The sequence below is a fragment of the Mchenga conophoros genome, linkage group LG20 (genome assembly GCF_057382185.1).
Source record: "Mchenga conophoros isolate Kocher_MC1m ecotype Shallow Benthic linkage group LG20, M_conophoros_male_GT1.1, whole genome shotgun sequence".
NCBI classification, from domain to species: Eukaryota; Metazoa; Chordata; class Actinopteri; order Cichliformes; family Cichlidae; genus Mchenga; species Mchenga conophoros.
In genome coordinates this window covers 26,692,951-26,718,263 of record NC_140545.1, presented here as the reverse complement: position 1 = coordinate 26,718,263, position 25,313 = coordinate 26,692,951, and the positions used below count along the sequence as shown (strand labels likewise).

Sequence of the window (25,313 nt, the reverse complement as noted above, 5' to 3'; positions counted from 1 at the left end):
GTTAGAGCGCTCCTTGACTCCGACGCCACGTAGGCTGGAGGGTCATGAGGGCAGGTCGGCAGTAAAAACAAAAGCAAATAGCAAAGACACACGTGAAAGTGATCTGAGCGGTGCTTCTGTGCATGTTTAACCTGACTCTTAAAAGTCAGTTGAAATAATTGACATTAAAGGTATGCGCAGTGATATGATTACGTGTGTGTCTAACCCTGACACACTTTCATAAGATTTTCTCTTTTGAAGAAGTAAGAGTGAAAACAGCTGATTATACACTGCTGAATCTGCCCCTCCGTGCAGAGCAGTGTGTCTGCGGACAATTTGTGACACAACAGGGTTGGAGTGACCTCATGACACAGTGGGGACACGAAGACATGAAAAGTTTTCTGCTTGGAACAGATGTTATTCTTTTTTCTGGCCTCCAGAATAAAGCAGCCAGTGTTCTCAAAGCCTCCTCAAAAGGAAACTGTTGTGGAGGACGAGTCTTAATTCAGAATCATCTTAGACGGGCTTTACTGGTGGAGAACCACAAAACTAAAACGAGACGCTGTCTGTCTAACGTTAACTGGGTTCTTTAGAAAACTGAATAAAGATATGGACGAAACCAAAGGGTAAAAGAAAAGGTGTCACACAGTCCAGGATAAACTGTAGTACAGAGCAGGTTACAAAAACTAAACTCTGGGCGTTTATCAATAAACTCAGAGTACAAAGAACAACTTACTGTTTTTCTATGACATTATAAAGCATCATAAATTGTCTTCTGTATGAGGATAGACCATTTTATAATGACAGGAATAGGTCATTTCATTGAATTGTACATTGCTAAACTAGTAAATATTTCATCACCAGTGATAGATAAAATGTGTTTCTTGTATGCACACATAAATGAATGCATTCATTCATTTATAAAGTATAACTTTTTTCTGGCATTGAATGGAACATTTCAAAGCAAGCCTTACCTGTGCAGCTGCATGTAAACAAAGCATATATCAAGTATTATAAACGTGAGTTGTGAAAGTGATACAATATAAAATCAGTGGGAGTCAAACTGACATTTTAAACCTCTGTAGCTGCTGACCACTGCTGACCGCCCCCATTTCATTCTCATTAGATTCTGTGTCCTTGTGTGGGGACATCACATTGTGGCTTTTCTGCACCTTTATCCCCTGTTCTTCTCAAGAAATTATTAGCAGTCTGTTCTAATGTCATACACAAACCTTTACTTCAGGATTCATTTTTTGAGCACTTAATCCTGAAATTGAAGATCCAGAGTTTTGTACAGGGTCAAAAATTATTCATTATTTATATAAGTGATATATGTCAGGTATGTGATATTTTTAAATCAGTATTTATTGCAAATCACACAAATATTTTTTTTTTCTCTGGGGCTAATCTAAAGGAGCCACTGTGATCACTTCATAAATGTGCAAAATAAAAAAAAAAGAAGCTTGACAGGAACAAACTGTCATTAAATCTAAAGAAAGTTAAATAAGGTCATTTGGGAATTTTAAAAGAAATTAACAAGTGCATATAGATGGGCTCGACATGGAAGAAGTTCATGAAAATAGGTTTGTTGGTGTGATAATAAATGATAAAATAAGCTGTAAATCTCATATAAAACATACAGTATTAACTAAAGCAAAACATATACTGGATCTCAAATCACTTCACATTCTCTACTGCTGACTGATATCACTGTATTCAAATTACTGTGCAGAGGGTTTCATTAGTGCTTATAAATGTTCCATATTGCAGAGAAGAAGGGTGTGTGTGTGGGGGGGGGGGGGGGGGGGGGGGGGCTCTGGATATAAATCTTAAAGGAGCACAAATTATGTACGAAGCTTTAAACAATCTACTTACTCACAGTATGCTCAAATTGTTTTCTAGAGAATAAGTTACATTTAAAACATTCATGTATCCGTACAACATAAAAAAGGAGTGAAGCTGTACAGAGTGTGCACTATTTAAACACTATGTGTGTTTATACATGTATGTGTGTGTACATTTATGTGTATATATACATCTGTAAATATCTAAATCTCTTTTCATGTTACTGAGGTTATAAAACCTAATTCATGTAACAAATTATAAGAAAGGATTTATGATAGGACAGGGCAAAAACAGGGGGAAACTTGTGGTTATAAGTTACTAAATAGTTTCAAAGTAGAGGGAATAAATAAGATTGTCTCCTCGTACTCATTTTAAACAGTTGTAAAGTTATTTATTAAGATTTGTCATTTTACCCTGGGGGGGGGGTCTGTGTTGTTGTTGTTTTATTATTTTCAACATGTTCAAAATAAAGGCACACATCCCATCTCATAATACAATAAGGATAAACATTATAAGCTCCTAAATCTTTTATTTAGCCAACTTTTACTGGAGCTGAGCATATTTATTTAGAATGTTTTGATATGTTTTTTTTTTTTTGTTTTCTGAGCAAGTCACCATTTCATTATCTTGACATCACACATCAGATCAACATCCAAACACTTGCTTGGACATGTGTTTCTTTTGCTCAAGTGCAGCTTAAAACCCTTTTTTTGCATTTTAAAACCACCTTGATCACCTTTGGTCAGCCAGGTGCATTGTTACCATTCAGTCTATTCAAGCAGCAGGTAACAGCCACTCAAGCACATTAGCATTTGTTTATGCATATTGACTTCCAGGCTGAAAACAGGTCAAGTCTTCTTTGAACAACAATTGATGATAGGCAGGAATACTGTAGCCCTCCTGGTGTGCCTCTAATTTAATCTGGAAGAAAGGTGATAAGTCTTTAATTTACTAAGTGATGCATTTTCACATATTAAACTGAGCAGTTATATCTTCAACTCACAGGATGGAAAATATTTGTTCCTTGAACAAAATGCTCCATCCTTTCACCACCACAAGTTTGCTTTGTTTGTGCTTGTGCATGTGAGAGTGTTGCCCTACAGTTCAGAGGTCTTTAAACTCATCAGCAGGGAGATAAGATTATCCCAGAGGAATGCAGAGGTGGACTCCGACACATATGTTCTGTGGATTGCACATGTTTCTGTTCCAGTCTCTTTCTCCAAGACACAATCACTGGTGGTTAAACTCCGGCCCATTCAAGCACATTTTGATGTGGGGAGGCAAACCGACATATCATGCAGATTAAAGCTGGTCTACCAGGAGTTTATGCAATCGACTGGATATTGTCTGTTTTTGTAATCAGCCAAGTGAATTGCACACTCACTTACATTTACAGTGGCTCTTTCAATCATCACTAACAATTTCAAAGGCTCGGTTCAATTAGTTTTCATTTAAATGGCGCCAGTTCACAATAACAGTCTGCCACTGAAACTGTGGAGCAAAAGCGTCGTTAGATTTATAGTAAGGATAAGGTCAAGTTACATATTTAAAGACATTTTGTGCTTTACTTTAGTGGTAAATATTGTACTTTGTACTCAACTAAATGTAACTAAAAGTTGCATTACTTCAGCTACAACCTTATACAAAACCTACGAGTCTTACAATAAACCATGCGACACATGCATCATGATAAATAAAGCCTGAGCTTCGGGAATTAGCTCATTTAAATGGTTAAACATCTGTAGTGAAAGGGTTACTAGACTTTATTTCATTTTTTTTATGTCACCTTTATTTATTGTGATACTGACATTGTATCCTCTGTATGCTTTAACCACGGGTTTTGTCTTAAACAGAGACAATAACTACATTTTGGTTCTAAAATCTTTTTGTGCTTTTCTACCAGACTCAGACTGTTCAAATCTCACGTGTGCCATCTCCATCCTAAACTTGCAATGTCTTTCTGAACTCCACCCCTGCCATGAAAATATGATAGGAAGATAAGCTGCTACTTTATAAAGGCAGTTTTTCTTGGATTTGATGCTTTGTGTTCCTTATATTACATTTTGACAGTGCACTATGAAACATACAGACATATACAGGATAAGAAAACAAAACATACATGCAAACAAAAAACACATCATCATAACACAATTTACACTTCATGTCAGGATAAATACTAATAACATAGGATTTGCATAACATAACTTTAAATAAACTATTAATGCTACAGCACAAAAATGACGATGTCGAACTGAAGTGGCCAAATCAGGCGGTCAGATTTGACTTTGATTTTCTCATCAGTTATAATTCATTTACTGTGTTTTATATGCTACAAATGTGGAGTTTGTTGTGCTGAATGCCAGATATCATAATGACAGTTGTTTCTTTACAATCAGCACGTAGCAGAAGTCTAAAGAGTTGAAATAATAATTTGACAAACTGTCAGTGATTACCATGAAAATACAAATTAACAGTGTTTTTATGTTAAATATGAAGAGCTAAGTTGGTCAGATGAACAAATAAAAGTGAGATTGTTTACTCTTTACTATTATATTAAACACCGATTTTTGGGAACTACTAAAATGCTGAATAATAAGTATCATCGCTATTCTTATTCTCATCAATGTGTGTATGCTGCACAAGCGTATTGCATTATGTACAGTTTTCATACACCTGTCACCACCAGATAATAACTCTGGTGATAATAGACTTCTGCTGCTGCACGGCGGTCGTCTAAACAAACATTTGACAAGACAACAGACTTGGTAATGAGAAAACACATAGATGGAAACATTTTCTTTCTTTAAATGAGGCGATGAAGGCTGATGTTTGTTTAAAACAACTTCTAAACTCGGATCAATTCCCATCTCCAGATGCTGACAGAGATGGAATTTGCCCAGATGCATTCAAGCGTCTGTTTCTGTGCGTCTGTTTGCAAGCTTCTGTTCTACCCTTATCTGGATAACATGCAGACACCACAGTCCAATCACAGGCAACCTTTGATGTAATATATGCTACAAGCAAAGGTCAGTTGATGGCCAGTTTTTTTCTAGGCAAAATTAAAGCTCTTGCAAAGAGCACATAAGGAAAGTGCATGCTTTTTTTTTCTTTTTTGCTTTGTTTTTACAGCATAGTGTGATCTAATCTAAATTACTCCTTTGAAAGCCTTTTATTTTTCTTTTCATCCAAAGCTCATGTCTCACGTAAAGCTTTGTTAAATATGTTTGCAGAAAATGTGTTAATTAGAAAGAAAGAAAGAAAGAAAGAAAGAAAGAAAGAAAGAAAGAAAGAAAGAAAGAAAGAAAGAAAGAAAGAAAGTTAACAACTTTATAAAAACATATGCAAATTTGGGGGATTAAATCAATAAAAAATTCAATACAATTTTTATTTAAAACATGTAAGTGACAAGCATTGATAAGCATAAAAAACGGAACATGAAACCTGGGAAAACCTTCATATTCACATTTTAAACATCTGTTTTGATCATACGGTCTGATATCTACACGAACTCTATAAATAATACCCTACAAATAGTTTACACTGGCAATACTAACCTGTACCTTTGCAACTGTGCACACAATATATTAATCATTGTTATAAACATTAAACAGTTTTATATAACACTCATACACTCTGAATGTTTTAACATGCATAACTCAATGCACATTATATTCTGACCATTATTTTCACACGCAACATAATAATTTCGTTCCCCAGGGTAACCAGTGTGTTTCACAGTGTTTAAGACAATACATTTTTTGAGTCTTGATAAATATACCTTCCCCATACACAGCCTTCACAATCACTAATTCTCTGATATCTCTTTCCACTTTAATTTAGTGATTTTTCAGGAGAGGAATTGGCGCCCCCTACTCTTCATAAACTGAACTGATATACAGAAGGGATATTCTAGGATTAATCACAGGGGGGCGACTGTAGACCAGAAATAACACTGCTGTTCACGAATCAATTATCAGGTCAGAAACAACCAAATAATCTGGCCAATAATCTGGCTGCTCCGCATTAATCTGTTATGTGTGATTAGTAGGTGAGAAAACAGGTTGGATCATAACAGCACTTAAGCTGATGACAGGGTGAAGTACAAGAATCCTACCTGCCCAGAAACACACACCAAACACACTGTTGGTGGGTTGTTGTTTTTTTCTTTAGTGGTTATCAATGAAAATCTTTATGCAAACCGACACTTGCATGCGTTCTGTAGAAAACATGTTATGTAACACTTTGATAAATAAAACACTGACCTTTTTGATAAGACGTTTTTGATAAGATTCTGATCTCTGTAGGCAATATGGTTCCTCTACAAATCCTTTATTAACTTGTTTCGCTGATGAGCTTGTGGCTCCTGCGTTTCTGTTTTTTGTTTTTGTTGTGTGTTTTTTTAAAGGTACACTTTTTGCACGCGTCTAAACGTGCATTTCAAATGGGACAAACACGTGGTGCAGCAGGCAGCTGGGGTGTTAAAAGTGACTGACGTTTCTCCTCCTTTCCCACCTTCAGCAATATTTGCATGACACTTTGTATGCATGTATCACACTTTGGAAATGTAAAGGTTCTTGTGATACAACATTTTCAGTTCGTAATGTGCTGTATTATGTGGGTCAGGCTGGATCTAGATTATTTTCTAGGAAGCATTTTGAAAGGAATATAGGTCATTTTTAAAGTGTTGCTTCAAAATTGTAAAAAATAAGACAAATATACACCAATAGAAATCATATGTAAATATCTGTGTTTGCAGTGGGTGTAAAATAAACATAGTTTTTTGTTTGGTTGTTTTTAATGATTAAGCTACGTTAGATTAACGTACAAAGTTTTCTCTTAGGTAAGAGAACTGTAGACTCTATGCCTCTTAATAATTAAGACTTGCAAGAACTAAGAGACAAACATGACCTGATGACATACTGCGAGAAAATGCAGGTGATTAGGTGTGGCTGTTGCGCTTTTGTCTGAAAACTCAGCACAACTTACTCATGTACATGAAAATCACCATGTGTACCACACCTTTATATTTATTCATTTATAGTTAAAGGCATCTGAAAAGATGGACCTGACTGTCCAAACCGGCCCTTCAGTTTCTCAGAAAAATGTCTTGGAAGTATTTTGCATAATGATTGTTAACACACAAATGTAACAAAGAGGCTCTGGTGCTCACGTCCCTGGGTTCACCCTTTCCTCAAACTGAATAAAAACTACAAACAAGATAATAAGATTAAGTTCAAGACCCCTCAATACAAAAATGTAAAGGACATTAAGTAAAACATAAAGATGTAGACGTGCAGAACCTGATGATGGTGTGAAGAATGTAATAATCTGGATTAGCAAAACATTACTGTGTAATATAAAGATATAAATACAGGTGCATAAATTAGAGCACAGCATGTAAGCATATTTTATAAGGTTATCTAATGAATTAAAATAGCAATTAAAACTTAAGCTTATATCAAATAGCCAATATTCACGTTTAATGGCGTAGAGCACAGACTTGTCAAGTTTTTATTTGTACAAAAAATAAAGTACCCTATTTCATTACTCCGTATGTTAAAGTTTTGCTCCTCTGCTCCATTTTTCATAAATCTCAACGTTTTAGTGACTAGATACAGTAACATTCTTTGTTAGGCTGAAGAATAAAATGTGATTCAGCGCCTCCTGGCGGTTGAAAGAAGGGCCTGCCAATCAAAAACACGCTAAAAGTGTATCGTTTAATTTTTATAACAACATTTTATTTAATTATGTTTTACTGTGGATCTTAGGTTGCTAAAGGCCGCGTGTTTTTTAATATAAATGCACAACCCCCCCCCCCCCACACACACACACACACACACACACCAAAAAAAGAAAAACACACACATACACCCTCCTCTTGAAATTCTAAGTAAAGCAAACGCGATTTAATCAATGTAAGCAAAATAAACAGGCGTACATTTGATTAGCTGCTAGGCTTCTACTCAGAAAATAAATTCAGATAAAAGCTAACAGTTTATCTCAACCTGATTTAACCTGAGTGCTAGATCCAAATCAGATCACTGCTAAAATAAACGTTATCGTTCAATAATAGCTTCGTAAAAAGAGAAGGTATCGCAGTATTTGCTCGCCTTCCCCCACTCACAACACACACAAAATATAAACCCTGGTAAAACAAGTGGAGATGCCGGGGATTGAACCCGGGGCCTCATACATGCAAAGCATGCGCTCTACCACTGAGCTACATCCCCTGTTGGAAATCATGGCGCATTATTACGTATATAACAGTACGCATTCATGAACCGGAAGTTGATATTCCTTCTGTAAAATGAGTCGACGTTGAGCAGGTTATTTTTGCTCTCCTTGAGACCAGGTTATATAATTTCAGATCACAGCTTTAGCCTTTGACCCTTGCAGTATTTCTCTGGGTACAAGTACATTACTGTAAGTTACCTTTTTGAATGGATGAAGAAAAGTCCCGAGGTACTCCAGCTCAAAGGGTTGTTTTTTTTTTTAGTAGTGGTTTTGTAAACACAGGAACTCAACTGACGTCAGGATGGATGAATGGGAAATGTATCTGCTTTTTTGTATCCTTGTTTTGTGCTATTTTTAGCCTGCACATCTGAGCAATCTGCTCCTCATTTTCCATGCTATCTGTAAAGCAGATAAACTGATGGTGGTGATGAGGGCTAAAACTATACTGAAAGACACAGGCACAAAGCCTGATTATAATAATTCTGAAATGAAGTGAGTTTGACACGAGTGGCTGAAAAGCAGGTCCTTCTCACCATCCTAGGTACCCTAATCCTTCAGAGAATTTAAAATAGCTCCCCTCATTAAGTTTCATAATATTCTCCAGGGGAGCACGAGCGAGGGGCTGTCGGCCCCCTCTGGAGAGCACAGTCTGTCCTCACTCATTCTGTGTTTATCTGCACACCCTTGCCAAGGACACCACTTACAGGCCCTGTTTGCTCTGCCCATGTAGGGACAGACCCGACCCATGGGATGCACGCATGGCCTGAGGGTTGAAGGAGGGCTGAAGGAAGGAGAAGAGAAAGGGTGAGAGCCTTTGTCTACACAGGGCTCTCCCAGGATGAGGAGGGATGGACACCCACTGATGCTGTTATTGTGTAAATTGTGTAAATTTGGACTGGTGACAGAACGCCACCATGCTGAGTCTGTGCTGAGTAATAAGGAAAGGCTGACAACCGTTATGTGGTGAGGGTTATCTGGGGACTGTAGAGTGCTGCATGTACAGACAGGCTGTATGCAATATGAGATCCAAAAAGGAATTCTTTATCTAAGGCCACAGACCTCCAGATGTTACACTGGACAGTGTCAAAGAGGAAGACCCCAACTTTGGAGTTTCAAGTGTTTCATACAGTTAGTGTGGATTAGTTATAGTGTGGATTTTTAAAAGAATGGTTTGATATTTATGTTTTAACAATGTTCTTGTAGTCTTAACACTTGCAAAGTTAGATGACCTGTGCATGAGCTTTGGTGGTAGAGCTACCATATCCAAGTAAAACAGAGCTGATCAGTAAGTCTAGCTCTTACCAGATTTCAAAAATATACTTAAAAGCCTTAAAAATAAATACATTTATTAGCAAGTCTTCTCTTCACAATCAAATTGTGGTTTTGCATCTGGGTGTCATTACTACCCTCCACTGGCTGCATTGCAAACCTCATTGAGGCAGGATTATGCAACCTTTTTCTCCCCCATATGATCAAACTGATGTAGACAAAGTATTCATAACGCCACATATTCAACAACTCATGAAAACAGGGCTACAAGCTACTATGAAATTCACTTACTTACGACAGCTCTTCGACTGCATAGGACACGGATGAATCACACTAAACATTACAGTCACCTGCCTCGAGCTTCTTTGGCACGATGATACCACTTATAGATTTTTGTGGGTTTTCTTTTGTTTTTCTGGATAGAGATGTGCAGCCAGTTTTGTACCTCTGCCTGTGTTTGTTTTACCTAAAGGTGTTCGAGGAAGTAGGAAGTAATGAATTGTTTCAACATATAACGCCATTAACACCTTTTTTATACAAATATCAGAAGAAACTCGCAGATTATCCAACTAGTCCTTTAAGTTCTCCACCCCTTGTAATGTGTGTCATTTACTTTACTTCTGGTACTGTTAAGTTGTCTGACCTCCTATCTCCTGGGGCTGCTGTCTTATCATCAGCTGACAGCCAGCAGAAGCAGAAAGGCCCGAAAGAAGAGAGGGGCACCAAAAATAAAGCCTTCATAACAGGGTGAAGAAGAGGTGAATAAGGTAATGCTGGGAGTCGACTCAAAACAAAGTGACATACTTTTGAAAGTATGTCAGATCAGTCGATTTGATTTATGAGCCAAAATACAAAAAGATTTTATGCAAACCACGAAGAAAATAAATTCTCTGAAGATCAAACTGAAAATGTTGTTTAGAAGTAAAACACAAATTGTCATGGTCTGGAGTCTGCGACTCCGTGTTTATGTTTAGTTTATTAGTATTCTGTGGTTTTGGTTGCCTTGGGTGTTTGTACTCCTCTGTTTCATGGTTCATGTTCCTATGTTCTGTGTCCCCCAGTCTGTGTTACGTTGGTGGGTTATGTCATTGCGTGTATGTGTTTCCTGTTTTATTGTGAAGGTCTGCGTCTTATGTGAGTGTTTTCAGTTTGCCTCCCTAGTCTCGTCACGTTAATCACTCCCAGCTGTGTTCCCCACCTGTGTGTAATCTCCCTGTGTTCTCTGAGTGTATTTAAGTTGTGTCTTCTGTCATGGTAGTTGCTGGTTTGTCTGTGTTGTTTCCCCTCGGTCTCCCTGGATCTCTCCATGTGTATTTCACCGGATCTCCCTGCATCTTCGTTTCTGGTTTGTGTTGTTAGTTTACCCAGTTTAGGTTTCCGGTTTCATGTTTTTCCCACCATTGCTGTTTGTACCCACCCTTGTAAATAAATACCCACCTGCACCAGAGCTGCCGTCTTTTGGGTCCTTTCTTCAACTCCACACGGCTTGCCCCGGCAAACCGTGACACAAATTTCTGTTAACACTAAGTCCTAATCGTCTCTCCTGCTCCCAGCAAGTCCCATCAGTATTTGTTTTGTTCCAGTCAGGAACTCACTTTATTGTCTGATTCAAGCTTCAACAGGCAACAAGCTGGACTTCCGAGTGAGCTGAATCATTGCTGCGCCTCGGTGTTTCACCACAGTGTTATCCTTCTCTTGCTGGGAACCTGGGTTAGCTGTGTTGGCCAGGAAAAGAACAGGTTTGCTGTGAAATAGGAACATGACCATGAACGTGAACCCAAACAGGGAGGGGGAATAAGGGAGCTAGAGAGGGAAATACTGCCCTGACCTTTCGCCTATATTTTTTCCAGCTGGTAGTGGAAACTGTGGGAATCCACGAATGCAGGAAAAAGCTCTATAGCCTTAGGCAGAAAATGGAAAACTGTGAGCAAGCTGGTGTGGCTGTGCTGCTATTCATTGCAGCATATTGCTAACACCTTAAAAAGCATCTGAAGCACGTCATAGCGACTGACAAAGTGTTTTACAAGGACGTACACAGGAGCGAGCCAGTGACATGTACTGATTAGTTTGAGAACACAGACATTACACAAACACAAGCACAGATAGCTCTTCCTGAATGTTTGTGTTCACTGTGTTACTGGGGTTGAGATATCATCATCACTGCAGGGTGAATGAGTCTGTGTCTTCAAGAGTTGCCAAGCACCTGGTAACCATATAGGCCGATACCTTATCAACCTGACGTTAGAAAGCTCGTGCTGAACTCATTGTCTGTGACCAGGCAGCAATTACATACCAAATGTCTAAAGCAGAAAAAACTAGCTCTCAAAGAATGTGTGTGAAACATGAGAGGTATGGCACATTTGTTTGTTTGCATTTGAGACATCCAGTCAAAGATGCTTCAAAATATAAGACAGCATTTCCAGCTAAATCAACTATGGAGAAATTTCAAGATCATGCTCTTGTCATTGTGTAAAAGCTTCTTAACTTAAAAACATAAGCATAGGCCTTTAATAACACGTTTATTATAATCTATTCCTAAGAAATACACCAACAGATTTACAATTAAAAACTCTCACACTCAGCTGCCGGTATGCCTGTTCGCCAGCTTTTTAGTGCAAATATCTAGTCAGCGATCACATAGCAGCAGCTCAGTGCATATCTACATTTTGGTCTAGAAGAGCTCCTGAAGTTCAAACTAAGCATCAGAAATTGAAAGCAAGTGTCAGTGTCAGCTATCTCTGGAGTTTTACAGAGAATGGCCCAAAAAAGGGAAAATATCCAGTGAGCAGCAGTTCTCTGGGTGAAAATACCTTATTGATGTTAGAGGTCAGAGGAGAATGGCGAGACTGCTTTGAGCTAGTAACTCAAATAATAACCACATATTTATCTAAGGTAAGCAGAAAAGCAGCTGCACAAAACAGCAAACCTTGAATCAGATATAGCAGCAGACTGCGTGGCCTCACCTACGTTGGCTGGTCTGAGTCTCGATTTCTGCTGTGGAAAATCAGACACTAGTCTGTTGGATTTGTTGTAAACAACATGAAAGCTTGAATCTGTCCTGTTTTTTATCAACGGTTTGGGCTGCTGCTGGTAGTTTAATTGTGTGGGGATATTTTCTTGGCACACTTTGGTTCCCTTAGCACCAGTGAAGCCTTGTTTAAATGCCATAGCCTACCTGACTATTCTTGCTAACCAGGCCTAACACTTTATGACTACAGCACACCCATCATTTTGTTAACACACCATGTCACAAAGCTCAGATGAACTCAAAGTAGTCTTTTGAACATGGCAATGAGTTTGATGTATTCAGGTGGTCTGCACAGTCGCAGAACCTCAATCAAATAGACGACTTTTGGGATGTGGTGGAACCGAAGATTGATCTTAGATGTACAGCTGACAAATCTGCAGCATGGTATCATTTTAATATGGACTGTGTGGAACCTTTAGCACCTTGTTGGATCAGTGCCATGAACTATTAAAGCAGCTCTGGGGGCAAAAGGAGCTCCAATCCAGTACTAGCAAGTTGCATCTGATAAGGTGTGAATACATACAGTTATCCACTTATTTAAAGAGGACCAGCTGCTACTGAATAATTCCCAAATTTATTGCATCCATGTTATAAAATTTAAATAAGTCATTATGTGTTTGGCTGAGTTTCAGCTAGAAGAACAGAGGTATGTTTCACCCTGAATGGTGACTGCGAAGCATGCAGGTACACACCCATGGAGACATAAACATGCGTGTTGCGAACAAGAACCATTTCTATTAATCATTATACAATATGTATTTTATAAAAAACACAACACCTAAAGAAACACACATGTATAAAACACACACAGTAATGGCAACAGTCACAATGTGCTAACACAAAGAGCAGTGGATAATCTCATTGCTTTACAAACTGCTGGGTACAAAAGTGACCACAAGGGGTATTTCAAACATCTAAAAATCCCATTGGTTACACAAAAGCTGCATTCAAAATAGCAAATATGATTGGCCGATATAGGCTGAAAAGCAAAAGTCGTCCCCACCAGTGGAATGAAAAAAAAAAAAAAGGTGAAGGGGAAGAGAATGAGGTTTATTTACTATTGAAATGTAAAGTAAAACCACCAGCATCACCTGACAAGAAAAAATTAACATGATGTAAACTGCGGCTATTAAATGATTTGAATATTTGAGGTTTTAGTAAATAAGTCACCCGCAGGGGAAAACATGCAAATGAGATTGCTGTTGTCAGTGTTGTCCAGCATCCAGCATATGAGTAGAAGTAAAAACTACACCGGAAATGATACTGTTTCATATTTTAAATATCTTGTTTATAGGATTTCACCTCATATCACATTTGGGCCCCTAATATGTTAAAAATTAACTGCAAAGGCCTCACTAAAACTGGATCACACAAAGTTATTGCAAACATGTTGTGTCTGTGGTTCAAATTCCATTCAGATGGTGACATAACCGGTTTGTTGCATCAGATTCCTCTTTCTCATTCTCTTGATAGTTTAAATACTTTCATTTCTACATCCTACTTTTTCCTAGTCCTATATTAAAGACGTGTGAAAACAGACCCAGAGTCAGTTTACCTCCCCCCAGCCAAGCTTTCAAAAACCACGGATGCTGTTCGTGGAAGCTGATTAGAGTTCAGATTCCCAGTGAAGTCACCCTTTCCATCTGGGTGCAGGTTTACGGCTCATCTTGCCCAGCCCCCACCCTGTCACCAAGTAGACCGGCTTGCATCGGGTGTAATATTCTGATTGGCCGCTTTCTTTGGCGTGGGCGGGGTGATAGGCGTGGCTCTGAGTGATCTCACAATCAGCTGTTTTGTACGCTCTACATTCTGATCCGAGGATCAGCTGGAGGCAGCAATAAACAGGAAAATCTGCAGCGTAAAAACTAGAGGAAAGGAGGGGAAAGCTGCAGATGTTATGATCTGAAAACGTCCGTGTAAACATTTTTACACGAAGCCCTTCTTCTAAGAAGAAAGCCTTTTATTTTTATATAATGGTGTTCTAACTACCTCACATAAAGGCTATCTAAAGCTATGCTTTAAGAGTTGTCGTTTCTACTGTGTGTGAGATCTCGTTTACAACTTGAATAACACTGCAAGGGCAGGTAAGCTATTTCATTTTCTGTATTTTTTTATCTCTATTTCTTTTTCCAGATTAAACGCTCGGTGTGTTTTGTGTCTAACTGTGCTTATAAAGAGGCATCAGACTAACCTACATCTTTGCAATTGAACCTGCTGCTTTCCTTTTAAGGTTATTCATAAAAAAATACCCATTACATATCAGCTGTCGTGAATCATAGAGATTCTTATTATTGAATTGCATCCCTTTGTCTTGGCCTGCCTTTGAGTGTGTGTTTTTTCTTATACTATGAAATGACCTGTTAATAGGACATGAATAGATGGGGAAGCAGTATGTTATAGGCCCAAATAAACAGCCTTAGTTGGGTCGATTCGACGTCCTGCATCTGCAGAAATGACACCAGCCTGCATATAGATTAATCCTATAGGACGCCAGCAGTCGTTGTTTTGCAAACTGCATCAAATGCTGGTGTGGAGTCGATGGCGGATGTTGATGTATTTGTTGCAAGTCGACCTTTTTAGGTTTTGATTTCCACTAAAAATACACCAGGCCTAACCTGAGCTGCTCTGTCAAATAACCGACTCGCTGTGTATTCAGGAGCCTCTTTTCTCCTGTCTTTCGTGCAGTGTTGCTGAGCCACAACTGTCATTGCTTTGACCCCTCAGCTGTAGCCAGAGCTTATACGGATAATTCATGTTTAACCTGGATACCCTGCGCAGAAAGTCGCGTCTTCTCTGGGCTCGTCGATGCTCTGGCATCGAGGTCGATGTTTTATTTTACATGAAGAGCCTATTCTTTGTGTTGGAAACGTAAACACCGCTGCATATTTTTTTCATAAGCGTTTCAAGTCCAGACGACAGCCGTCGACAACAGCAGCCGCTCTCACACGGATGGTTTTTCGGTACCGTGTTGCAAAATGCAGATCAAACACGAAAACCATGTCGACTGCAAACACGCGATCAGAAAATCTTGATATTTTTCCCCTGTTTGTTATTCTGACCGATTTTCTTTTTTCCTCCGGTCGCAAAATAGGCTGGAGCCTCTCCGTCAGTGTCAGTGGCGTGACGTCAGACGCAGCTTGTTTTTACTTCTCGGGAGCCCCGCCCACTCCTCTTATGAAATAAATAAAATAAAAAACCTCAATCAATAGAGCTGCCTATACATCCGGAACATATTAAATATATACTGTTGTGTTACTGCCACATTTTAACAAATCCACAAAACTTCTTGTTCAACATGTAAGAAGGCTTTCTTCTGCATTATTCATGCCAATAAATAAATAAATATATATATATATATATATATATATATATATATATATATATATATATATATATATATGTGTATATATATATATATATATATATATATATATATATGTGTATATATATATATATATATATATATATATATATAGTCGTTGTTTTGCAAACTGCATCAAATATATTGTTCCTTTTGACCTGTAAGGTCTCCTTATTATCTAACAGCATCAGTGATCATATAAACTATAAATGGGCTACAGTTACCCTAGAGGGCCAAATGTCACCTGCTGTCCCTGGCCAGATAAGGTATCCTAAAATAGAAAAAACAAAATGTGTTATGAAAATATTATTTACCTCACAAGAAATATTCAATCAGCTCTATTTCCTACTGTACTGTACATATGCTCAGCTACAAGCAGTGATAATAAAGAAAAAGAAAGGGAAAATGTAATGAGTGAGAGTCACTTTTATTGCTTTTAACTTTCAGATAACGCATATCTTTCTGCTTTTTTACAAAACAGTCAGCATCATGAATCTTTGTCATTGTGTTAATGGGTGGATTTGACAAGGTTTCCACAAAACATACATCATCTGGTCATTAGCTATCATTGTTTCTTTGGGCCCTTTTGGCAGTGTCAGTACCTATAAGGCCAATCAGTAGCTCTCAGTTGGCAAGCTAACAAAATGGTCAGGGAAGTGCTTCTTACGAGTCCATGTTGGGTGTTTATTGTGCGGATCTCCTCTCCACCTTATGCAAAGCAGCACTGAGGCCTGAAAAACATTGTTTATCAGAATTTACTTGTCATAGTCCCATGACTTAATGCTTTATTAGTCAAGGAATGCATTAATCTTTGTGCTGAGGTATGCACTGCACCGCATCAGCTGAAAGACAGTTCCTCAAAAACATTTCATAGTCATTGTTTAGTGACTGAATGTTTTTTTTCTCACAAGATCTAAAAAACAGGTCATGCAACCCAGATCTTTTTTTAATTAAGAGATAAGAGATAAGAAAGACAAGTCTTTATTGTCATTGCACAGTCATACCTAGTACAATAGTACAACAACATTGGAAACTGTCCTGCATCGGCACTATGCACAACAAAACACAACACAAATAAGACAACACAACACAAGACAATAACTTAACTGAATAAATTTAAAAGAGAATGAGTGTATGACAGTAACTTAATTATATATATAACAAGTTAAATAGCTTTCATCATTTAAAGAAAAGGCTTATAAGGTTTAGCTTTTTTTCTTTTTGCACCAGTTACTGCTTCACTTGATTTATCTCATATCTTATCGTATCACTTCAAGCACCTGACATCAGCAATCCCACAAGCATGCTCTGTATGACTGCAATTAGGATGTGTCTTCCCTTTTTTGCTCCGTTATCATGGTGATTCTCCAAATAAGGACAGAAACCCATCATGCATCCATGCATATCTGCTCCCATGACTCTTTGCTCTATAAATCCTTGTCTTTCACCTTATCTTTACTAACCTTCTCATTTATTTAGTGAGAAAGTTCAGCTTCATACACTTTACATTATAGTCAATGAGATTTCTGGGGCAAATGAGACTGTGGTTGAATGTGATGATTACTTAAATAGGTTATGGCCTGATATCGAACCTCTCCTTTAGTAAATAAACACTAACCTTGAATTCACAAACAAAAATAACTGTGTCAGACAGTTGCAGAGCGTATTGAACTCTGTGATCTCTTGGGTCTCTTTGCCCTATATACTCAGTTTAAATAAAACTCAACCTTCGAACATGCAGAGCGTTGTCACATAAGCTAAACTTCAGGTTAACATTACACCAGTGTGTTCACGTGTAGTTCACATCCTCGTCCTTTGGCCTCAGCACCTGCTGTCACAATGTTTCTGGTTTTCTTTGCATCTTTCACATGTGTGCACACACATTACTTGGTTTTGTAAGAGTGTGGCTCTTTGTAAATATACCTTTTTTTAGTTTTGCCTACCTTTTTCTAGAGGTGGATACCAACACTGGACAGATACTTTGTTTCACTATGTTGCCTTCTTAATTGTGTTAAATAATGAATTATTTCAAAATTAATAATTTCTAAATACACGAAAAGCCGAAAGGTGTGTTTTGTTTTATTAGCTAATAATTAATCACAACCACAATAAATTACAATGAAAAGTCTTCATTCAAATTTGCACAGAAATGCAAATGAATGTTGATTCAACTCACAAACCATGACACACTGTTCTCCCCTACATAAGCTGCCTTTATAGGTTAAAAGTATCAGTATTGATACTGATATCAGTAATACTGGCCCTATATTTACTTGGTATTAGATGAATACCAAAATCTTCTTCTTCTTCTTCTTCTTCTGTGCTCTGCCCATCTGTCTAGAAACTGAGAGTTGATTGGTTTTCTTGACCTAATAGGGGAGGGCAGTGTAGTTATTACACACTGGCTTGCTGATTAACTCATTAACTCCTGTTTCTTATGTAACTTCGCAGTACCTTCACAGTCCACTAGGGGGGCCCGACCCACATTTTGGAAATCACTGCACGAGATTGCTTGTAGTAACAAACCTGTAATTATTATTCGATCGTTCTCAGCTCTAAAAAATATTTCAGCATCTTTCAAGTATTTGTCCTTTTGTTTAGTTTCATCTACTATTACTGCAGTAACTGTTAAAAAAAAACGCATTCATTAACACATTTACCTGGACAGGCAGGCAAAATTAGCAACTATCTTGGAAATATGAGGAGATGTTTAGCTGCTAAGGCCAAATATTCCCTCAGGGGTGCATGGCAACCAAAAACACAGCAGCCAGAAGTAAGATGCCAAATGAATGACAGGCACAGTGTTGATGTGCAGCCCCCAAGTGGTCAAAACATTTTTTTTCAGTTTTCTGTGACCTTTCAGAAGTGTTAAGATATAAAGTGTTTAAAGTGAGTGGTGTTGAAGTTTGTTTGTTTTTTCAAAAAAGCCCTGTTGTTTTATAAACTCATTATAAGATTCCCACCTCTTCTAATTAACACGTTAATGTTCAAAATAATAATAGTAATTTTTTTAAAAAGAGCAACACTTTTAATGCCACTAAGGTTTGAGTTCACGCTAAAAACAATGACTGCATTGCATTTTTAAATAATCCTGACCTCTTTTGTTTCTTACTCTCTTTATCTAATGTATGTTTCATCTTTTCATTGCAACTAATTATCCCCTTTTTCCTCTCTCCCTCTCCCTCAGGCCTTTGCTCCAAACCAAGTGAAACCTTATATTTGCACTACAGAAGCCTGTCCACACCTGTTTGTCAAAACAAGGTCCAGCAAGAGGCTTCAAGTTGGGGAAAAAAAATAATCAAAGAACAGCGTAAAATAGCAACCGACAAGAAATTCAAAAAGGCAGCTACAGCTTTTTCTTTGTGCACCACAACAAAAGCACCAGAGTCGTCAACACTTGACAATGTTTCAGCGTCTTAGCAACCTGCTGTTTGGGGAGGTGGAAGAGGTGGTAGCTGAGCTGAAGGGACCCAACCCATGTGTGACTGAGGCCGACGAGGAGGGATGGATGATTGTCAATCTGCCTGGTGAGTCAGAGAGAGCATTGTGCTGGGCTTGTGTTGAAGGGATGGTTATTTTAAAAGCTACATCAAAAGTGAGGAAATAGTCAAATTATGCTTTGTGTGCTGCTGTGTATGTTTATGATACTGACTAATATATGAAGTGTAGTGATAACAACAGTGGGATGATGAGATGGGGTGAAGTATTATGATAAGGGCGTGGCTCAGCTACACTGCCGCTCATCCATATGGCTGCCATGCCAAAGGTTGTGTTGTCCGTCAAATGGCGGAAACACATAGCTACCTGTGAACATGCATCTCCTTCCACTTTGTTTATGATCTTGATCATGACAAAGACTATTTTAAAGTATGAGAATGTGCTTTAATGCCTGCTCAGAAGAAGCCAAGCAAACAACATAACATAAAAGTACCTCTCAGCAGAGTCAAGGCAGAAATTATGTCAATGACATAATCACAGCTTTAGAGGGTCAACACAACTAATGATGTGACTCTTTTATGTTTCCTTACCCCTCCTCCCCCCTCTTCCTTTCCTCCAATTTTTTTAAATACCCTTACATTCCTCACACTGGTATGTGTGTGCGTGCGTATGTGATCCCTTCTTTGACCTGCATGGCTTTTTGAAAAATCTGCCACATTTGCATAACTTGTGCAACATCTTCCCCCACCCTGACCCCCCTCTCATCTGAACCATCTCATCGCTGCCATGTGCTCAGAAGAGTCTGACTGCATGATGCAGGTTGATGATGAGTCAGGAATCCCACTGATCGCACAATCATTCCCAGAGAATAACTTGTCAAATCGTCAAGACGCACGTACAAGGACTGAATGCCCGGCCCCTGTCCCCCACCCCCCTCACAAGCGTCGTAGGACACATAAAGGCCGGCCACAAGGTGCAGTAGCATTAGTAGACCCTGTGTCCTGTCCCAGCCCCAGCCCATCAGACATGGGTGCTACTACACCCGTAACCCTGCCAAGACGGGTCAGACTGTCCACGCCCTCCTCCACGCCGTCAATGTCCCCAGGCTCTGGGAGTGAGTGTGGGGGCAGTGGGTGTAGCAGTAGGGCAGGCTCAGAGAGAGGCTGCATGGATGAGAGCTGGTTTGTCACCCCTCCCCCCTGTTTCACTGCAGAGGGAGCCACTGCAGAGGCCAGCCCGATGGAAGACTTGCTCATAGAGCACCCCAGCATGTCTGTGTACGTCTCCCCGAGCAACCTGTCCATGGTGTCCAACAGCAACCTGTCTGCAGTGGCAGAGGAAAGCATGGTTAGCCTGGGGGGCAGCGTGAGGTGAGAGCGATTGGCTAAAAATATACCTGCCCTTTATCCACTTTTTTCCCCAGCATCAGCATAACTATGTTATCTTTTCTCTCTTTTCCATCAGAGCGGCTGAACCAGCTTCGGTCCCCGCCACTCACGGCACTATGCCCACCAGGGTGAGCCGTGGAGCAGCTGCCCAGGCCGGTGCTCTGGCCAAGGTCACCCAAGTGGCCAGGGTCCAGCGTAGCAAAGCCCGAGTGGAACGCCGCCATCTGGGGTGCAACCGCATCCAACGCCAAAACCGCACCAGGGAGCAGATCCCTCGCCACACAGCCCACAGCAGAAACACCTTCCTTCACCAGCCCAGCAAGCGTAACTTCTGCCACTAAACTCCCCAGCGCACATGGGGCATTGTTTACTCTGAGGGCATTAGTAGTCACACATGAATAAACGCAGTCAACCACAGCATTTTTAATTTCCGTTGCACTTAAGATAACAGTAGTGTTTTGTTGTTTAGACATAATCTGACTTCACCTGGTAGCTCAATTCCCATTCTGGTGTTATGAAACCGAACCCTCTGAGTAGATATTGTTGACCTTTTTACTACTTATTGTCCGACGCAGTATCCAAACCACAAAAAAAGTATTTAAAATCTTAAAAGAAGCCTTTCGTAGTAATAATAATGCTTGAAAAGCACGAAAAACTTGATTTCTATAAAGTTTCTGTCCAATCTTGCCTCCCCAAGTTCATTCCTCCGCAGTGCATTTTATTTTAGAGAGATTAATTCAGCTAATACACCTCCGTTAAATGTATTTAATTATTTTGGAGACAATAAATTCAAATTGAAGTTTATTTTTCTCTGGCTGGAATAACAGTTTTCTGACTTTTCCAGTGGAAACAATGCAAGACAGATTTTGTCTTTATAACACCAAAAACAAGTCATCATGTCTTCAAAGCTTTATGTTAAAGAGATAAAAGAATTCAATCAAAATATGATTTTTTTTTAATAGTTCAGAAGAGGTGGAAGGATATACCGTGTGTGACGAGGGGGAGAGGAAATTCACTAGACATTTGTTTCTCTCCAATTTGGTGCGCTAATGAGCAAAGTACACGACAAAGCCCAGGAAACATGAAGCAACCGATTTCATCAGAGGAAACCAAATGTTGTGAGATTTTCTCTCTTCTTACTTTGTGAAGGATAACAGCAAGTTGATGATGGCGAGAGCAAAACAGATTAAAGAGTAAAGCAAAAAGACATGATTAATTGGAACATAACTGAATGAAGACTGAGGTGGTTTAACGAGAAAGGTTCACAGGAAAGTGTAACGTAACCCTCTGAGCAGCCTGAGTCCTTAAAATGTAACATCACATTTTATTGGAGAGCTTTTAGAGTACAGCTGCTGCTTTTGCATATTCAAATAGTTGTCGTTGGCACTTCTATAGTCATTAAAGGTGAGGATTATAAATGCAGTGGAAATATCCAAGGCTAGCCTTTGGGTTACAGGGTATGGCAGGTCATAGTAAGTGCAGAGCGGTATCGGTGGTAACTCATTATTTTGTTTTGTCATGTGTTTTTCTGCTTACTTTGTCTCGTAAACAGTAATTTTATTGGACTGTTTCTGTTTGCATGATTCCAACCGGAGAGAAAATCTAAACTGTTCCCTGCCAGATAAACAGAAAGTAGACATTTGGGCTTTTTAAAGTCAACACATTATAATCGTTTCTCCCCCCGCAGATCATAAAACAGCACGATTATCATTATTTGTGTCCTCTGTAAACTAAAGCAATGTGCCCAGCACACACATCAGTCATTCTTTTACACAGTGTGTGCTGTGATCTTATGTTATCCATGTGAACACCAACACAGAGAGCATTTTTACGTCTGTCCCTTTTATGGATAAAAGCACTGTCTTCACGGGACTTTTTTTTTTTTTTTAAAGCCTAACACATCTTCACCCCAGATTCAACACTTTCAACAAATATCATCTTCCTCATGGACGCGCAGCGCATTGCTGATATCTCCTTCATGGTTCTCATATTTCATATTAGCACATGCAGCTCTAACAGTGTCCACTTAAAAATCTAGCTTACTGATATGTATTCAACAACAATAGTAAACAATGGTGCTGAAGTGTATACTGATGTTTGTAAATTATTTGAGAAATGGATGTACGTTTGCACTGTCATACATTTTGTGAGTCAAAAAGTTTTAGCGGTGTGCCGTGTGCTTGTTTTGTTTTGTTTTTTCCTTTTGTGATCATTTTTTTTTCTTCTTTTCATTTTGACCCGGACTGTGTGCGAGGTGTCCCGATCCGTTGAATCCTACGAAAAAGACACAAATATCTGTCATCTTTTTCTTCTTGTAAATATTACAGAACAATTTATAATGCTTTGCTAGATGTCATAGCCTCTCAGAACTCGTGTCCAACGGGACTGATGAGAATCCAGTCTCTGCCGCATCTCTGTGCTCGCTTTTTAAACCAGGAGGGCCACAAGTGGTGTCATTGCTCCATTTTCAGTGTCACCTTGTTGAGATGCACCATTTAAAAAAGAAAAAAAAGATATAGGCTCAGAGTTGACGTGCCATAGGCAAACACTGCCCTCCAGAGGGCCCACTCGACACAGCACCAGCTGCTGTGTAAATGCTGTTGAGGGTCCAGTCTTATGACCGTACTGAAGTGTTAAAAGGACAGACTGAGATACATCGAGAAAATAGATGTCCTGTGTGGTTCTTGAGTCACATGCTAAACCTTTTTTTCTGTCAATAATCCTACAAATTACTTAATTTTATTAAATTACAAATGTTTCTGCTTTAAGGGTGGCTATAATGTATCCTGTCAGTCTCTCAAGTGCAGCGGGTGTATCTGAGGTGATGAGCCTGCACACATACACATCAAGATATCTCTGTTTAGGCTTTCACACTCTCTCCAAGGGGCTTTTACTATTCTCACTGTGCCTCAGAGGAAGCATCTTGTTTGAGGGGAAAACAGTAAAAACAGGTTAATGATGAGAGATCACAGGTGGATTATGGGTGCATGCCAAATCGCCGCAGATACCTCTGATGCTGCAAATTTCATTTACTTTTATTTTCTGTCCTTTATCAGCAATGAAATGTAAAAAGGAAACATGTTTAGGTATGTTGTGTGTGATTATTGCAATGTGTGGTTTTAGGAGGCAAGGTCATTCAAAACTTGCAGGGGAGGGAGTGGGCACCCACTGTGTTGAGCCTATAGCAGATGTGGGATGTGGATAGTGACAAAATGAGGCAGTAGACATATAGTTTATATATTTTAAAAAAAAAGAAATGTACTATAAAAATACAATAGAACATGCTTGTATTTTCCCATATAGTTATTAGAAGAGTTGTTCGACAATATAATCTTTTAAATGAAAGCGTTGAATGTCTGGGGAGTTTCACATGTTTTACGTCGTGCCCTAATATGACGGCAGCTTCAAAACACTTGGGGTTTCCCCCCCATGTTACATCTCAGTTAGTACACCCTCCCTCCCCTCCATGAAAATGAAAGATATAGACATATAAAATTTGATGTATCTGATATCTATGGTGATTGTGCCTTTCACTATTTCTGCATGGTTTTTGTGATGTACTGATTTTTTTTTTTCCACACCCAAAGCGGACAGTTGTCCACTGACAGGCAAGACCTATGCAAAAATCAACGGATGGGTTGTCCAACATCCATTCAGAAAACACAGGTACCCGCCAAAAAGACCCCCCACGACAATAACAACAATAAATGCTCAGGTTAACACCTGAATCTCGTGTCATTATTTTCATGTGGGACCGCAAAAAGAGGTGTTGGAATGCAGTCTTATATAGGAAAGCTTAAAAAGGCCGTAGTACTTATTATTATAACACTCAGTGTTATTATTTTATAGCCTAACATTTAGAATAATGCATAAGCACCTGGTTGAAAGCGCAATAATTGTGAATATTAAACTATATATGGTAAATGGCCTGCATTTGTATAGCGCTTTTACTCAGTCCCTAAGGACCCCCAAAGCGCTTTACACTACATTCAGTCATTCACCCATTCACACACACATTCACACACTGGCAATGGCAAGCTACATTGTAGCAGCTGCCCTGGGGCGCACTGACACACTGACAGAGGCGAGGCTGCCGGACACTGGCCCTCTGACCACCACCAGTAGGCAAACATGGGGTTAATATCTTGCCCAATGCCATATTTGGCATGCAGCCAGGAGGCAGCCTTCTGATTAGTGGCTGACCTGCTCTGCCACCTGAGCTACAGCCACCCGCTATATGGCTTATGACTTGGCATTATAAATATCCAAATTGGTTGGATTATAAAATTTTATAGCTGAAGTATTTAACCAAATAATTGTACAGTGTAGGGTTAAGGTGACCAGATGTCCCTCTTTAGCATGTTTATTCCTTGTCCCCCTGTCCCACATCTGGAGACAATGTCCCACATTTTGACTTGTTCTACACTCCTTCTAAAGTCTTTCTTTTACCAGACGTGTGTGAAGGGAAGACTTTTTATGATATTCAAAACACAGAGGGTCAGTTTGTTTAATGCCTGTTTAATGATTTTGTCTTTTTTTCCCTTAAGTATATTTTTCTGTTTCATGCAGTGGCAGTGACACTCAAAAAGGTATGCTAATCTAGTGATAAATATGAACTGAAAGTAAGAACGTGTTAGCATAGAGAAGAGCAGCTGAAATAACACTTAATATATAAAGTGGAATTTATAAAGATTGTCGTATGAGAGCATGGACACATTGTATTTGTTTGGAGAGAGAGCAGGGGATATATTTGGCATGTGCTTGCTGTTAA

The 25,313-nt window shown here is 39.1% G+C and overlaps 1 protein-coding gene and 1 non-coding gene across 4 annotated transcripts; one reads left to right on the top strand and one right to left on the bottom strand.

The window, feature by feature from the left end:
* Positions 1-7,982: 7,982 nt before the first annotated feature.
* trnaa-ugc (transfer RNA alanine (anticodon UGC)) lies at positions 7,983-8,054 on the bottom strand. The gene has a single exon. It is a non-coding gene; the product is annotated as a tRNA-Ala (tRNA).
* Positions 8,055-14,167: 6,113 nt separating this feature from the next.
* Positions 14,168-24,250, top strand: tp53inp2b (tumor protein p53 inducible nuclear protein 2b). 3 transcript variants are annotated; one of them, XM_085260044.1, is made up of 4 exons: positions 14,168-14,439; positions 18,904-19,243; positions 20,368-20,524; positions 20,619-24,250. In XM_085260044.1, the coding sequence occupies exons 2-4, from the start codon at positions 19,120-19,122 to the stop codon at positions 20,881-20,883; spliced, it is 546 nt and encodes a 181-aa protein (XP_085116170.1). In that variant the 5' UTR covers positions 14,168-14,439; positions 18,904-19,119; the 3' UTR covers positions 20,884-24,250. The 3 variants fall into 3 exon arrangements, with proteins under 3 accessions (XP_085116170.1, XP_085116169.1, XP_085116168.1); XM_085260043.1 differs by having other exon boundaries at positions 19,954-20,524; XM_085260042.1 differs by having other exon boundaries at positions 19,951-20,524.
* Positions 24,251-25,313: the final 1,063 nt, after the last annotated feature.

Bases quoted from the DNA above. Each gene is read 5' to 3' on its own strand.
- tp53inp2b (XM_085260042.1), top strand. From the start codon at position 19,120: ATGTTTCAGCGTCTTAGCAACCTGCTGTTTGGGGAGGTGGAAGAGGTG. The intron at 19,244-19,950 runs GTGAGTCAGAGA...CCATGTGCTCAG, and splicing joins GATGATTGTCAATCTGCCTG to AAGAGTCTGACTGCATGATG. The intron at 20,525-20,618 runs GTGAGAGCGATT...CTTTTCCATCAG, and splicing joins AGCCTGGGGGGCAGCGTGAG to AGCGGCTGAACCAGCTTCGG.